Consider the following 15,411-nt stretch of genomic DNA (forward strand, 5'->3'; position numbering starts at 1 on the left):
AAGAGTTCTACAATGTATCTTGTATGCATTGCTATTCTGTTTGTCATGGGTTGTACACAAGAAAATCAAAACTTTCTCCGCATTCTGTTTTTTTTAATTTGTACTTTTCTTATTATCCACAGGCTTCAGATGCCATGGCAGACTTTATCCAGGTTCCTGTGGGGTTATTGACTGTTATGTTATGCTAAGTACATTATTTTGTTAAAATAAAACATTGAATCTTATGAACTTAAAATCTTTTTTGTGATTACTTAATTTATTTAAGGCAATCGGTTTCCTAGATTCTGCTAAGTAAACTGTACTGTTAATGTAAGTTGGACTAACTTGATGTAGTTGAGTTAAGAAGAGGATAATTTACTTGCTATTTCTAAGTTGAATCAGCTTTACTAAACTAAGTTAATTTAACTTGACACAATTAAGTTTATACAACAAAGTCCTAAGTACACTGTACAAATATATGTAAACAAAACATAAGAATAGTAGTTCAACTTACTTATACTGAACAAAAATATAAGCACCACATTTACAGTTGACAACTGTAAATGAGCATTTGCTGACATTTTATTGTACAAAAGTTATATTTTTTCTTGATTTGTGTATAATTTTTAATCCAACTTGCTGTCAGTGAGCATTACTCAGTGAGTTGTTTTTTTTTACTCAGTGCATGGGTGGGGCATGTCTAGTGGGTCATCAGACAAAATGACCAACAACTGGACAATCCTTGTACTGGGGACAAGAAAAGGCCAGCCCAAAATGTCACATTTTGTCACAAGTCATAATGCCTCAGATATTGCAACTTATGTTGGAGCATGTTATTGACACGCTCCTATAGTAGCGTGTCAATGGCAGCCACTGGTGGTTTATATAAAGGGCCATTTAGGACAAAAACTATATTTTGCCTCACACACATGACTAAAGTATGGAAGCCCATTTCCGCCATGAAAGAAAAAATAAAAGACCAACAGGAAGTCATAATTTCGACTTTCAAAGTCATACTTTGAAAGTCGAAATTATGACTTTGAAAGTTATAATTTTGACTTCCTGTTGGTATTTTATTTTTTCTGTCATGGCGGAAATGGGCTTCCATACTAAAGACTCATACACGCACACAAAATACGAAAATTGCACATATACATTCTTAAAATATCACACACATACACACAAAGCATACAGACATACTATTCTGAATGATAACTCGAAAATATATGTGCGCGTGTGTGTGTGTGTGTGTGTGAACTAACAGTAGGCTGAATGAATGAATGAATGAATGAATGAATGAATGAATGGGGATGAGACTTGTATTTGTCTGCGTGAGAGACTCATTTTTGTCTGTGAGAGTTGTCACGGAAGAGGTGGGGCATAATTTGGAGATCAGATGGTGCATGCGTTGATACCGCAGGGAAGTTAGCTTCAAGTTGGATATTAGATATTGGCGCTCCGCAAGCAGCGTTTAGCTCGAAGTTGATCCGATTTAGGAAAGCTAATTTCGGCCAGCCGTTCTCTACCGCTCCCTTCTCAAGCGCTTGGACGGACGTTCACTCAGGGCTCTAACGCTGCTTACTCCGGCTCTAATGCCGTACTCCGGCACTAGAGGTGGAGTAAGCGGCGTTTCAGCCTGCTCTTTGTGAATCTTCCCCACATTTTTGAATGGGTGTTGTTTCACAATCCTTTCCAGGATGTGGTTATCCTGTTGATTGTCCATTTGTTTTTCTACCACATCTTTTCCTTGCCTTCACATCTCTATGAATATGCTTGGACACAGGAGCTCTGTGCTCACCCAACCTCTTTAGCAATGACATTTGTGTCTTGCTCTCTTGTGCAATTTGTCAAAGATCATCTTTTGGACCACTGTCAGATCAGCAGTCATCCCCATGATTGTGTAGCCTACAGAAGTGGACTGAGACAATGTAAAAGCATTTGCAGGTGTTTTGAGTTAATTAGCTGATTTGAGTGTGTCCCCAGGGGTCTTCAATACTGAGCCTTTTCACAGTATTCTAATTTTCTGAGATACTGAATTTGGAGTTTTCATTAGTTTTCTAATTAGTTTTCATAAACACTTTAAAAAATAAACATTTGAAATATATTAGTCTGTATGTAATGGATTAATATACAAATTTTACATTTTGAATGGAATTACTGATTTAAATAAACTTTATTTATGATATTCCTCTTTTTTGACCAGCACCTGTATATCTAATGTGCAAAAACCAATATATTGTGCAAAAATATCATATATTTTTTCTACAATTTTCTCTTAAAATTGTTGTAGAAATAGTTCCACTCCTTTCCTAGTCTGAAATCAAGAAATGTATCCAAAAATATGACAGAAAAAAGCAAGCTTGAAATAGCTAAGAATGCAGCCAAACATTGCCATAGAGAGATGTTTGGAAACATCTCTCAGACCAAAGTGCATTTCAATGGCCACCCAATGGGAAACTGGTAAGAGCAAAGTCTGTCACTCTTATTTGAGCTCCATAAAAGTTAGATTTAAATAGGACTTTTTCCAGTGAGGTGGAGGAGTTTCAGTCTAATAGTGTCTGAAAGTAGTAACGTATTTTCTGCACCATAAGGCCCACCTAAAAACCTTCAATTTCCTCAAAAGCCGACAGTGCGCCTTATATATGGACCAATATTGAGCCACAACAGGTCTAGCAACTATGGTAAGCAGCTGCCGACTTCATTTTCGCCCGTAGAAGAAGAAGCGCGCGGTGCATGCTGGGATAGTTGTCAGAACGCTGGTTTGTAATCTATTAATAAAGTTTGACTGACCTATCTACCTACCGACCGTCTACAGATCATTTAGCACCACGTTCTCCACCAACATGCTGTGCGCCAACGGAGAAGGGTGACCATCGTCCGGCCACGCCCCGGCCCAGTCGCTGAAGGCTCTCCTCACCGACTGGAGTCAGACTGTTTTGTTGACATTCCCTTTAGTGCAGCTCCATCTAGTGGATGCATATCGTAACTCCAGCCTCTACTGTAGCGTCTGTTCTATGCGCCTTATAATGCAGTGTGCCTTATATATGAAATAGGCCATTCAATGAAGGTGCGCCTTATAGTGAGGAAAATACAGTAGCTTGAATACCCAATAGATCAGTGCTTCTCAATTCCAGTCCTCAGGCCCTCCTGTTCTGCATGTTTTAGATGAGCCTCTATTCCAGAACAGCTGATTCAAATGACTGCATGACCATCAAGTACTGCAGAAGCCTGTTAATCACCCAGAGATTCAATCCAGGTGTGTAGCAGAAGGGAAACACCTAAAACATGCAGGACAGGGGGGCCTGAGGACCGGAATTGAGAAACACTGCAATAGACTGACACCCTAACCAGAGGTATAAACGCATTCTGCAACAAGCTCAGTCTGCCTGTAATTCAATACAATTACAAATAATGGTTGTGACTAAAGCCATAGTTCAAAAACACAGCGAGACAGCAGCTTTGTTTAATTTGCATATTTGGTCATGTGTGATTTGGGCACTGTAGAAATGAATATCAACACCAGCAAAGCAAAAGTGATTAAAAATACTTGAAACATTTAGAACTACAAATAAACGTTATGAAATAATTTATTAAATTAAAATTTAATAATGTAAATACTTTGTTTGAACCTACACTAAGTAAATAGTTTTGCATACTTTTAATTTAACCAAGAGATACTTATCAGAGGCAGTGGCACATGCAGTGGAAGGGATAAATCAGTAACTGAGGCTGTGTGAATCAATTCCAAACTTTAGAAAACATGACATGTTTGTGCAGCCATGATTCCATCATGATGTGCAAGCAGAATGGAGTGGGTCTCCTCTCTGCTCTACTGCAGGCTGCTGTCAGTCAGATTGACCGCCTGCATATGCTTCAGAAGTGGGAGAGGCTGACAGCAGCTCTCACTGCTTGCTGTGCACCCCCCATTCTCCATATATGGAAAGGTATTCTTCTTGAAAAACAATGGAAATGATGACTGTAAGGTTTAGATGACATCAACAAAGCAGTCTGCAGAAATATGTTACCTTGGGTTATGGATCTGGGACTCCAACCTTCCGTCTGATCCAAGAATATTGAAAATCAAATTTGTCCCAAGTTTGACTTTATTAATATTATAAAAATTATATATAAATATATAATATTTATATATTTTTCTTTATATATACACTGCTCAAAAAAATAAAGGAAACACTCAAATAACACATCCTAGATCTGAATGAATGAAATATTCTCATTGAATACTTTGTTCTGTACAAAGTTGAATGTGCTGACAACAAAATCACGCAAAAATCATCAATGGAAATCAAATTTATTAACCAATGGAGGCCTGGATTTGGAGCCACACACAAAATTAAAGTGAAATGTTCCCTTTATTTTTTTGAGCAGTGTATATTTGCTTAACGAGGAAAGAGATGCTTGTCCTAAGTGGATGAGCTTGGGAGGAGCTCATTATGTTTAGTATCAAAATACTTTCTGATCTCTATATTGTATTTCCTCAGGCGGATCACCTGCATAATTTCATCTTCTTTCGCTTCTCTATGGGGTTTGTGGACAGCATTATTGCAAAGTGTAAGTTGAAATGTAGATTTATACACTGAACTCTCATTTATGTTAAATTAATGTTACTTGTTAAATTAAATTCTTTAAAACGTAGCAGAAAGTGTGCGCCTCTTTTTGCTGGCAGGTTGCGGGAGATATTTACTCCAGGTTCCATTTTTTTTTTCTTTTTTTTTTTTTTTTTTTTTTTTTTTTTTTTTTTTTTACATCTGCTGTGTTTTAAACTTGAGAACATTTCTTACCCTTTTCTGAATTTGGCCAATTGATATTAATCTGCAGATGTGGCAACAGTGGTGGGCTATCTGGTGGTCAGCCGTCCCTTTCTCAACCTGTCCGACCCCCGGCATCTGCACAGCACACATTCTGAGCTGCTGGAGGTCAGATCGTCATATCTGCTTCATGTGTACACACACAAGTCTCACCTTCTAATCACCTTATTGTAGTTATAGTACAGAATGTTAGAAAATGGAAAGGTTGTCTTTAAAAGGTGATTTGAGGTAGTTCAGACCTGATGATTCTGATTAATAAATTGTTGTGAAGTGTCCTTCCATACCAATAGCACACAGATGTCCAACATACAGCAACTCCAAACTTTAAAAATCTATTCATACTTTTTGGTTATCAGGACTACTACCAGAGTGGCAGGATGCTCTTGAGAATGTCTCAGGCCCTGGGCAGGATTGTATTGGCTGGGCGAGAGATGACCCGCCTTTCTGGGTGAGTACTGTGGGATGATAGTTCATCTAAAAATTCTCCATGAAGGTGTTTGAAGTTAGTTAACTAATTAAGGTGCAACACCAGGAGTTTCTGATATTTCACTTTTTCCCAACTTTCTAAGTTTCTGATATGCTGAATTTTGTGGAAAAATTCCAAAAGAAAAGTCTTACAATAGTTTAGCATATATATATATATATATATATATATATATATATATATATATATATATATATATATATATATATCTATATATATATATATATATACACACACAATATGTAATGAATCTATAGAATATGGGTTTTACTTTCTGAAATACCAAAAGTATTTCAGAAATACTGAAATATTAATATTTCTGAAATATTGTTTCAGTATTTGAGAAGTATTATTGAATTACTGAAAATAATTCAATATTTTCTGAATTATATTCAGAAAATATTGAATATAAATATCCACATTTTCTGAGGAATAGCTAAGTATAGTGGATGTATACCTTGAAGACAAAATATTTTTGGTGTGTGTTCCACTTAGGTTCACAGCTCGAATCACTGAACTGATGACAGTTTTAAAGGAGCTCAACACTGGCAAATATGAACGCACCATGGTTTCCTTGCAGGAGAGGGGTACACACAGAAATCTGTCATTTTCACTGGTCGTCATTTCTTCTGACCAACGCCGTCTTTTCTAAACCAATGGTTATATTTTTGCATACACTGTAGAAACAGAGACTGCAGAGAAAACCATCCTGGTCCCTGGAAGTGGTCAGATCATTAACAGAGACAACATCATTAAGTAATTCTTCCTCTTAAATAGAAAAAGACATCTTTGGTGGTTCTTTTTACCTTTCTTGGTAAAATGTATTTTCTTCTTTGTGACATTTTGCAGATTTGACCATACTCCACTGGCGACACCAAACGGAGACCTACTGATCAGAGACCTCACGTTTGAGGTAGAGTATGTAAATGTGTTCATTTCTGCTGCTCAGCAGCTGAAATGAACACCAACCACAGAGTAACCACACAATCCATTGATTAAAATTGTCCCTTTATTTTTAAGAAATATTGAAGGGTTTAGTGGTAAAATAAAGCAACATGATAATATCTTAGCTCTTACAGGCCAACTTAAATAAGAAGTATTGAGGTTGACCTGATGATCCAGATAAGAGTTGGACTCATAAAGGAGTTCTGTTTTCACACTCAACTCCTGCTTCCTGCTCTGTTCAGAGCAGATGTGTTGTCTGTTATCTGAAAGAGTGCAGGGTTTCCCCTAGAAAACCTGCCCAGCATCTCTGCCTGACTGGAAGTAGACAAAACATTTGATATGGCGCATGTTGAAAGCATTGTAGCAACACTTAGCTTGGTCAAGTAAAGCCTGGCAGCCAGCTAGACTTATAATACACAGGTGGAAACCCTGAAGCGTGCAACATTACACAGAAGATGGAGTGTGTAACATGTGCAGCACAAAGCATCCAACCGGAGCAGTCAGAAAAAGAGAGGTCCAACTTTTGCAACAAAATCTAACTAAATGAAATGCTCCTGTCTGTTGGACTTGAGGTTAACATCTGTCTTTCTCCAGCCGTAATCTCACCTGACATTTGGGTAGGTGGAGCGCTCTGAAAGGAGGCACACCTTTCATAACGAGTCACAGATGGGTTTGTCGCAATAAACTATAAATCAGTTAATCGCATGAAAAATTAAAATGAGTTTGATAATAAAATGAGGGCAATAATATTGCTCGTGTCTTTCCCTCTTTCTACCAAAGAGACTGTATGAAAAAAGCTTCTCTCCGGTGCCACAACTTACTCCCTGCTATCTTGTTTCCTTGGTAACAGCTAAACACACAGGGAGTTAAAAGCCTCAGTTTTCCTCCACTTGGGCTGAACCCAACACACGGGACAGATAGTGAAAATGACAATTTTCAGCTTTCTTGTGTAGCGTTGCTGGCCAGCTTATGCATATCTGTGTGTATGAGCTAGAAATTTCACATGAACGAATTACGTTATTGGGATGAGGGCAAGTGTCTGTCGCCTCACCACGCAAACTTCATAGAAATGAATAGAAAGGAGCAGTGCTGCCTCCAGTTACCTGCCAGGCTCCTGGTCTCCGACAACAGAGCGCAACATAAAGCCTGGTCAGGAGGAGCAAACATGGGAAATGCAGGCTTAAAAGCCGAATATGACAGCTGGAGTCTGGGAGCACTCTAGATTCAAACTGAATGACCATGGCTGAACATGTTGTAATTCCGTAGTAACTAAACAATACAACCAACATATGTGTACCTAAAATGCACCAATACTGGTTTGCTTGCTTGGGAACCGGCCTCTTGATGATCACTGAGGTGCAGTGGCGGTTTCTGGTATGTGTGACATAGGCAACCGCCCAGGGAGGCGTCTTGTGGGGGGCTGCCCCCTCTTCCCTCTGCAATTAACTGGAGGATCTGAATGTGAACAGTGCCTAATGCAATACCCGTCTCCCCAACACCATTCCCAATTTTTTTTTATATTTAAAAGGCCCTCCAGTTCCAGTACTAAATGTTCTTTCAATATTATTTTATTGACCCATGGGAGGGTTTATTTGCAATTGTTATGCTATAAGTTAACAATGGTCTCAAAATGACAATATTATCATTTAACGCAATAATTTCTGGGACAATTGATCGTCCAGCAAAATTTGTTATCGTGACAGGCCGAGTGACAGCGATGGTCCTGACTCAATTATAAGTGTTTAAGGTAGTAATTTCCAGCCAATTGCTATCTAAATCATTTGTTTGTCATCATAAACAGTTTTTGTGTTTGTCAGGTGGCGATGTTCCTTTTGTGGCCAGGCTAACCTAATCTAGGGTTTTAGATGGAGAGAGTATGCAGAACAACCCCAGGTTGGGATTCGAACCTGGTCAGGCAACTGCAGCACAGTGATGCCCTCTTACCAGAATCAGAGCTCTGTTTCATAAACAGCAGATGATAAAAGCCTCATATTGTGTTTAGTTTTGGGTGCCAACATGTCTTCTCAATCAATATCAAATCTGAAACACACTCAAAAAAAGTAAAATAATGAGCTCACCAAGATCAGGAAAACAATGTCTGAATGATTGCAGACACCCAGGTGTGGAAACTGGCATCCGCCTTTGGACAAATGTGGGTAAATTTATGAATTAGAGTGTGAATTTGAACAATGTACAAATCAGCATGGCAGGTTGGCAAGTTGAGTAGAAAAAAAAATGCTTTCAGTTTGAACTCCTGTCTAGGGGTGGACTGGTCATCAGGGTGATGCCATTTCAGCTGAAGTCAGAGTGGAAGTAGTGTACATATGTACAACAGAGTTGAGAATAAATAATATGATTTATATAATTTACATAATTTGATTGTACTGACGGGTTTTGTAACCCAGGGAAATGTTACACACAAAATAGAAAAACAGAGGCTGGTGAAATGTTTGAGTGGCCGATTTCATTTTTGTTTTACATTTTTCATTTCCACCCCTGCTGACACCATTATTTAAAGTTCAGGGTGGCCAATTGGGACAAATGTTTTAGGTTAGTTCTGTTCATCTTAATTAGCCTTTGTGTTTTTCTATGCTCACAATTGAACAGTTTTTCTCTGGATTGAAGGATACAATTCAAAAGTATTGCATTAGTTAAAAAGTTATGCAAGTGTTAGGGATGGGGTTAGGGTTACCCTAGGGTTAGGCAAGCTTTTCTTTCAGAGTGTTCTCTTTCTACCAAATGTAATATTTTCCTCTCTGTTATATTTTTGCTGTTTCTAAAAAAATTGTTAGACAGATTTTATCTAATTCTTGCACCACACCAGTCACAAGGACAAAATTCAAATAATCTAATTGGAGCTCTGCCTGAAGACTGTTTCTGTATGACAGTCTCATGACATGTCTTAACATGGTAAGACATGTTGAGACATGTCTTAGCATGTCTTAACATGTTGCTCAGATATACAGATATTGTAATAGTTAGATGTTCTACAGTAACATCTCCTGGATGACACCATCAGTTGTTGGCAAGAACTGTTAATCTACCTCCTTTGCTTTTGCTGCTCCTCTTTATATCTCTTGTCTGATGTTGGGTATATGAGCTCATTATGATGGATGCCACAATTACACATTATAACTGTCCAAAAGTAAGCGCACAGCAGCTGCACAGCCTCCAAACCCAAGGGAATAATTGACCAAAAATGCTAAGCTTGAATCAAAAGCATGAACAAAGTCTAGAAACGGAGCAGAGCTGAACTCTGCTCTGCTCCATGGCTGCATGTTGGAGCAGTGCTGCTCCAACATGCAGCCACCTGACTGAGGAATAGAGGTTACTGCACATAGCTCAGTTCACATTGTGCCAGTGATTTACCTGCATTCCTTCCTTCTCATCAAACCATGAGCTGCATTTATGACATCACATGTGCTGCACAAGTCCATTTTCTGCAATAAAAGTGGGTACAGCTATTGATGTCAGAACATATTAAGAGCAAGAGAGGCAATGCTGATGAGAAGCTAATGGAGGTAAAGCTAACTGGGTGATGCAGCTCCACATGCCACTCTACAGATTGCAGCACTGTGTTGTCCATTGTTATGCCTGTTTAAAAATCAGTGATGTATACATCTTTTTAAGGGCAGTTCCTAATGGTGAAAAGCATCAAATATGTATCAGTCGACCCACAATCTTTATTGTAATGTGAATGCAGCAGTACAGAGGGCACCATATCTACAGATCACAACTACATAGAAAAGATAAATGGAGCATATTTAACAAAGGATTGTACCTACCCATCCTTCTGCATCTTGACTCTTGATTGAGAGGCTTACCACTTGCAATATTTGCAAAATAGATGAAAATAGAAATTTTTTGCTTGAGAAAAAACAGGAAAAGTTTACAAAAATCATTTTCTTATGGTTAATATGTGCATTGTGTAAGGATGTGTTTTCAGAAAGCTAAGCAATTGTGTTTGTGTGTTCTGAAGGTGAGGTCCGGCACCAATGTTCTTGTTTGTGGACCTAATGGCTGTGGAAAGAGCTCCTTGTTTAGAGTGCTCGGAGAGGTGAGTGTGTTCTGTTTGGGTCTCCAGGTAACGCAGCTAAGCATCTTTTTGGGCTCAAGTCTCTACCTGTCAGATTTTTGAAAAGACAGCCCAGAATCCTTAAACTTCCCTCTACCGTCTGTAAGGACATAACGGTAAAATAGATTTTTAATCTCAAGGAGTTTATTATCCTGGTTAATCCTTTAAAAGACGCTTTTCCTCTAGCTCGTCTCTAACCGGTTCAGACTCAGTCCACCTCAGCCAGATTTGTTTTCCATTAGCAAAACTTGCGCGGCTCAGCCCTGCTCTTCTCAGATTTTTGTACCTACTTCAGGGGTAGTACTAGTAGGATCGAACAGGGTACAGCACTGAAAACTGCAAACAACATTTACCATTTAGCTGTGGACCGCGGCTCTCTGGTATCAGAGAGCTGCTCAGTATGGAGGAGTTTATTTATGAGTTTAGTCAGGAGGAGGAAGCAGGAACACATGTACAGTGTATCACAAAAGTGAGTACACCCCTCACATTTCTGCAGATATTCAAGTATATCTTTTCATGGGACAACACTGACAAAATGACACTTTGACACAATGAAAAGTAGTCTGTGTGCAGCTTATATAACAGTGTAAATTTGTTCTTCCTTCAAAATAACTCTGTATACAGCCATTAATGTCTAAACCGCCGGCAACAAAAGTGAGTACACCCCTACATGTCCAAATTGAGCATTGCTTGTCATTTTCCCTCCAACATGTCATGTGACTAGTTAGTGTTACCAGGTCTAAGGTGTGTATAAGGAGCAGGTGTGTTCAGTTTTATACTTTTTATTCCCACAAAAGTCCTAACAGTATAGCCTGTTTGAGGTGAATGACGAATATATTTTGAAGGGCAAGTTTGCGTACAGACTTAACAATCTAATTCCTTTATTATGAATCAATTGGTTATTCATGTATTTTGTATATTTAAAATATTTTCCAGTTTCAGCGTTAAATGTTCTTTAGAAACTTGTTTATTAATCTTTGAGAGGGCATATTTGCATTATTGCCATTTTAGGCTATTAGTGAACAATGGTTTCAAAATGACAATATTATCGCTTATAGCACTATTTCTGGGGCAAAATTTGTTATCATGACAGGCCTTGTCCCTGTGAGCTTTTTAACCTGTGTGCATCAAGTCACACAGCAGACCACAAAGAATTATGTTAGGAGAGCAGGAAGAAAATGGATATAGGAGTGATCATGAAATTAATCATACTAAGAACTGTGATTTATTGTAATATTTATCAATTCTAATCCATTAGGTCAGTGAGCTACAAATACTGACAGCATGTTTGGGATTGTTAACATTTCTTGCTGGAGCAGTTGGTTCTTGGTAAATGATGTCCTACAGAAGAATGAGTGAGCTTTGTTTTTAGTGTTTGTGTTTCACTGTCATAAACTCTTTAATGTGTATTATCAGAGATAGAACAAAATAGAAATAACTTCTATTGTCCCTCAGTGGAGACATTCATGTGTCACAGCAGCAAGTTGACAGACAAAATGGAGTCATGTACATTTACACAGAGGTGAAAATATAAAAACAGAAGGTAAGAATAATAAGGGGAGGTTTACAGAGTTACAAAATAATGCTGTACTCTTACTAAATATATCTTATTTCTATTAATGAATATAAAATCAAGCTTATGGTTGAAATTAACAATGAGGATTTCTTCACTGACTAAAAGGATCAGTAAGTCATGGCTCAACGCCGAGTCATCTCCTTATGTGGTGCTTATTTGTTCATTTCTAATGTTTTTTATTGTTTGTTTTTTTCATAGTTGTGGCCATTGTTTGGTGGAAACCTGACTAAGCCTGAGAGAGGAAAACTCTTCTATGTTCCACAGGTAAAACTTTTTCAAATACAATTTTTCTTGTGTAGGTCATCATTGATGCAACTTGTGAAGAGTAAGAGATGACCAAATGGATTGTCCTGCATGTAAAACCTAGACTCAAGACAGGAAGAAAATTTTGGATTTTTCTGTTTGACTCCTGAAAAAGTCAAGAAATGTGCTTAGGGTTACCCTTAATTTGTATGTTTTTCAATATATTGTAGTTTTCTAATTCTATTACACTACAGTGTAAAACATTTGAAGATGGCTTAACTTGAAAATGAAATTCCACCTTGCCTTGAAAATGCAATTTAAGTCAACCAGGCTAAGCATTGTCTGTTTATTTTAAATAGGGTTGTTTTTACACCAGGAGCTAGGTATACAGTAGATGCACTGAACTGTAAAACAACTGTGTCTTGTTGTCAAACACAGTCAATGTAAAATGTTCTTGGAGAGCATGCTTCAGGGTCTATATCTTTAGTTCATGAAACTGTGGACTGACTCCAGCTTTTCTTGTGAGAATGAGGAAAGCATGTCTCCATAAACTGAAACATGTGCATCGTATTTAACTAAATGCCATGTTTCTGTCAATGGTTGTCAATTCTCCCAAACAGGTCATATCTGTGTAGCCTGTCTCTGAGTGTATTCAGACTTTCACATCAGCAACTGGATCTTTGGGTTGTTGGATACTTTTTGCAGGAAGCTATCTGACATTCAACCTCAGAAATTGTTGATAACTGAAAGAGCCAATGATATCTGAAACTAGACTGCAGCTGAAGCCAAGAGAATTGAGATGGAAGTTTTTGAGTTGATCGGCTTTCTTACAGAGACCCTATATGACTCTCGGCTCCCTGAGGGATCAAGTCATTTATCCAGACACTGTTGAAGAGCAACGGAGGAAGGGCATCTCTGATCAGGTAGGTCACAGGACACTCCTTCATACACTTTCACTGTCATTGCCTGTGTCCTTGATGACACAGGCAATGACAGTGTCATTGCCTGTGTCTGACCAGGTATTGAAGGATTATCTTGACAACGTTCAGCTTGGTCACATTCTGGACAGGGAAGGCAGCTGGGATGTAGTCCAGGATTGGATGGATGTTCTCAGTGGAGGGGAAAAGCAGAGAATGGCTGTAAGGACTTGGCATACTGAACACCTTTCTTCCTGCTTTATGAAATTATTTTTATTATTATTTTTATTATTATTATTATTATTTATTTTTTTTTTTTTGCTTTGCTGAATGTGAAGATGGCCAGACTGTTCTACCACAAGCCCCAGTTTGCTATTCTGGATGAGTGTACCAGTGCAGTGAGTGTCGATGTGGAGGACTATATCTACAGCCACTGCAGAACGGTAGGGCAGCCCACAGATGTGGATGACACCCAATCTGAATGCAGACATGGATCATTCCGAATTGATTAATCAGACAGTAAACATCTTTAATCCTAATGTTAATTTATAACCTAAAATTTGAAGAACACCATAGGTGGAACTCATCAGTGTGCAAGTGCAGCACCTGGACAGTTCATGGTAGACACAAGTCATGAGTAAGAAATACAAGCTGGATTGTCTGTTTGAAATGATGACAAGAGTCACTACATATGCAGGCTGTGCAAAAGTTCAGCTAAAACAATTTAAGACACAGGCCATTTTATGTCCATCATAATTCTGGACATTATGATGGCCTTTCTGGACTAATGTCACTGTACTACCGAGCCCTTTGCTACTGGAGTACCAGTTTCAGAGCTGATACTCCAGTTTTGTTCCACAGGCAAACTGTTTTATCTTGTGATGTACTGGCAACCAGTCTGTGGTGTACACTGCCTTTCACCAAACGGCTGATCATTTAGATGTTAAAATAACAGAGTATGCTATAAAATAATGAGTTTATCCCCACATGAAAATCACCATGAATTATTTTTATGTCAACAATGAATAATAAAATATTTTAGGCTAGGTCTAAAGTTTGGTTCTAAAATAATCCAACTTTTTTTCATAAAAAAAAGCTTTTTTTCAGAGTAAATAAGATATATTTGCATATCTCCAAACAAGACTTGGTTTTCCTTAAAACTGATGCTGGGACATATGAGTTGCTGTCTAGAATTAACTTTATAATTAAATTAAACTTGGCCAATAAATTGCAAATATATCATCGTGATCAGTGTGTACATTTTTCTCATTTCAAAAGGCTGTTTGGAATGTAATGACTGCTGGCTATTATATTCCAAATGTTGTATTTTGCATACAAATATACAGTGAGTACAGAAAGAGTTCAGACCTCTTTAAGTTTTTCACTCTGTTTCATTGCAGCCATTTTCTAAAATCAAAAAAGTTCATATTATTTCTAATGAATGTACACTCTGCATCCCATCATGACAGAAAAAACAGAAATGCAGAATATTTTGCAAATGTATTAAAGAAAAACTGAAACATCACATGCTCATAAGTATTCAGACCTTTTGCTGTGACACTCATGTTTAAGTCACATGCTGTCCATTTATTCTGATCCTCTTTGAAATGGTTCTGCTCCTTCATTGGAGTCCAGCTGTGTTTAATTAAACTGATTGGACTTGATTAGGAATGGCACACACCTGTCTACATAAGACCTCACAGCTCACAGTGAAGGTCAGAGCAAATGAGAATCATAAGGTGGAAGGAACTGCCCAAGGAGCTCAGAGACAGAATTGTGGCAAGGTTACAGATCTGGCAAAGGGTGCAAAAAAAATCTGCGTCATTCAAGGTTCTTAAGAGCACAGTGGCCTCCATGATCCTTAAGTGGAAGAAGTTTGGGATGACCAGAGCTCTTCTTAGACCTGGCCATAACTGAGCAATCGAGAGAGAAGAACCTTGGTGGGAGAGGTAAAGAAGAACCCAAAGATCACCGTGACTGAGCTCCAGAGATGCAGTTGGGAGATGGGAGAAAGTTTCACAAAGTCAACTATCACTGCAGCCCTCCAGCAGTCGGGCTTTATGGCAGAGTGGCCCGACAGAAGCCTCTCCTCAGTGCAAGACATATGAAAGGCCTCATAGAGTTTGCCCAAAAAAAAAAAACACATGAAAGACTGTCGGACTATGATGAATAAGATTCTCTGGCCTGATGAGACGAAGATTGAACCTTTTGGTGTTAATTCTAAGCAGTAGGTGTGGAGAAAACCAGGCACTGCTTGGCACCTTTTCCACTGGCTCTAATGGTCTCGGCTCGCTTTGGGAGTGTATCCACCGGCCTTTTTTTGAGGCAGACTCTGCTTTTTAGGTCCCTTCTTCGGAGCTGGGCCA

At 38.5% G+C, this 15,411-nt stretch overlaps 1 protein-coding gene across 1 annotated transcript in view; it reads left to right on the top strand.

Annotated features, from left to right (window-relative positions):
* LOC106964279 (ATP-binding cassette sub-family D member 3) overlaps window positions 1-15,411 on the top strand; it is a 55,943-nt gene that overhangs the window by 34,416 nt on the left and 6,116 nt on the right. The window contains exons 11-21 of the mRNA XM_015059691.1: window positions 4,479-4,548; window positions 4,816-4,913; window positions 5,162-5,253; window positions 5,785-5,876; window positions 5,973-6,045; window positions 6,139-6,202; window positions 10,214-10,291; window positions 12,084-12,149; window positions 12,962-13,051; window positions 13,148-13,267; window positions 13,384-13,488. Of these exons, the coding sequence (XP_014915177.1) occupies window positions 4,479-4,548; window positions 4,816-4,913; window positions 5,162-5,253; window positions 5,785-5,876; window positions 5,973-6,045; window positions 6,139-6,202; window positions 10,214-10,291; window positions 12,084-12,149; window positions 12,962-13,051; window positions 13,148-13,267; window positions 13,384-13,488 (948 nt within the window). The remainder of the gene's footprint in view (window positions 1-4,478; window positions 4,549-4,815; window positions 4,914-5,161; window positions 5,254-5,784; window positions 5,877-5,972; window positions 6,046-6,138; window positions 6,203-10,213; window positions 10,292-12,083; window positions 12,150-12,961; window positions 13,052-13,147; window positions 13,268-13,383; window positions 13,489-15,411) is intronic.

This window comes from Poecilia latipinna, unplaced genomic scaffold, assembly GCF_001443285.1.
Source record: "Poecilia latipinna isolate Pla-1442-1.1 unplaced genomic scaffold, P_latipinna-1.0 Scaffold1650, whole genome shotgun sequence".
Taxonomy (NCBI): Eukaryota; Metazoa; Chordata; class Actinopteri; order Cyprinodontiformes; family Poeciliidae; genus Poecilia; species Poecilia latipinna.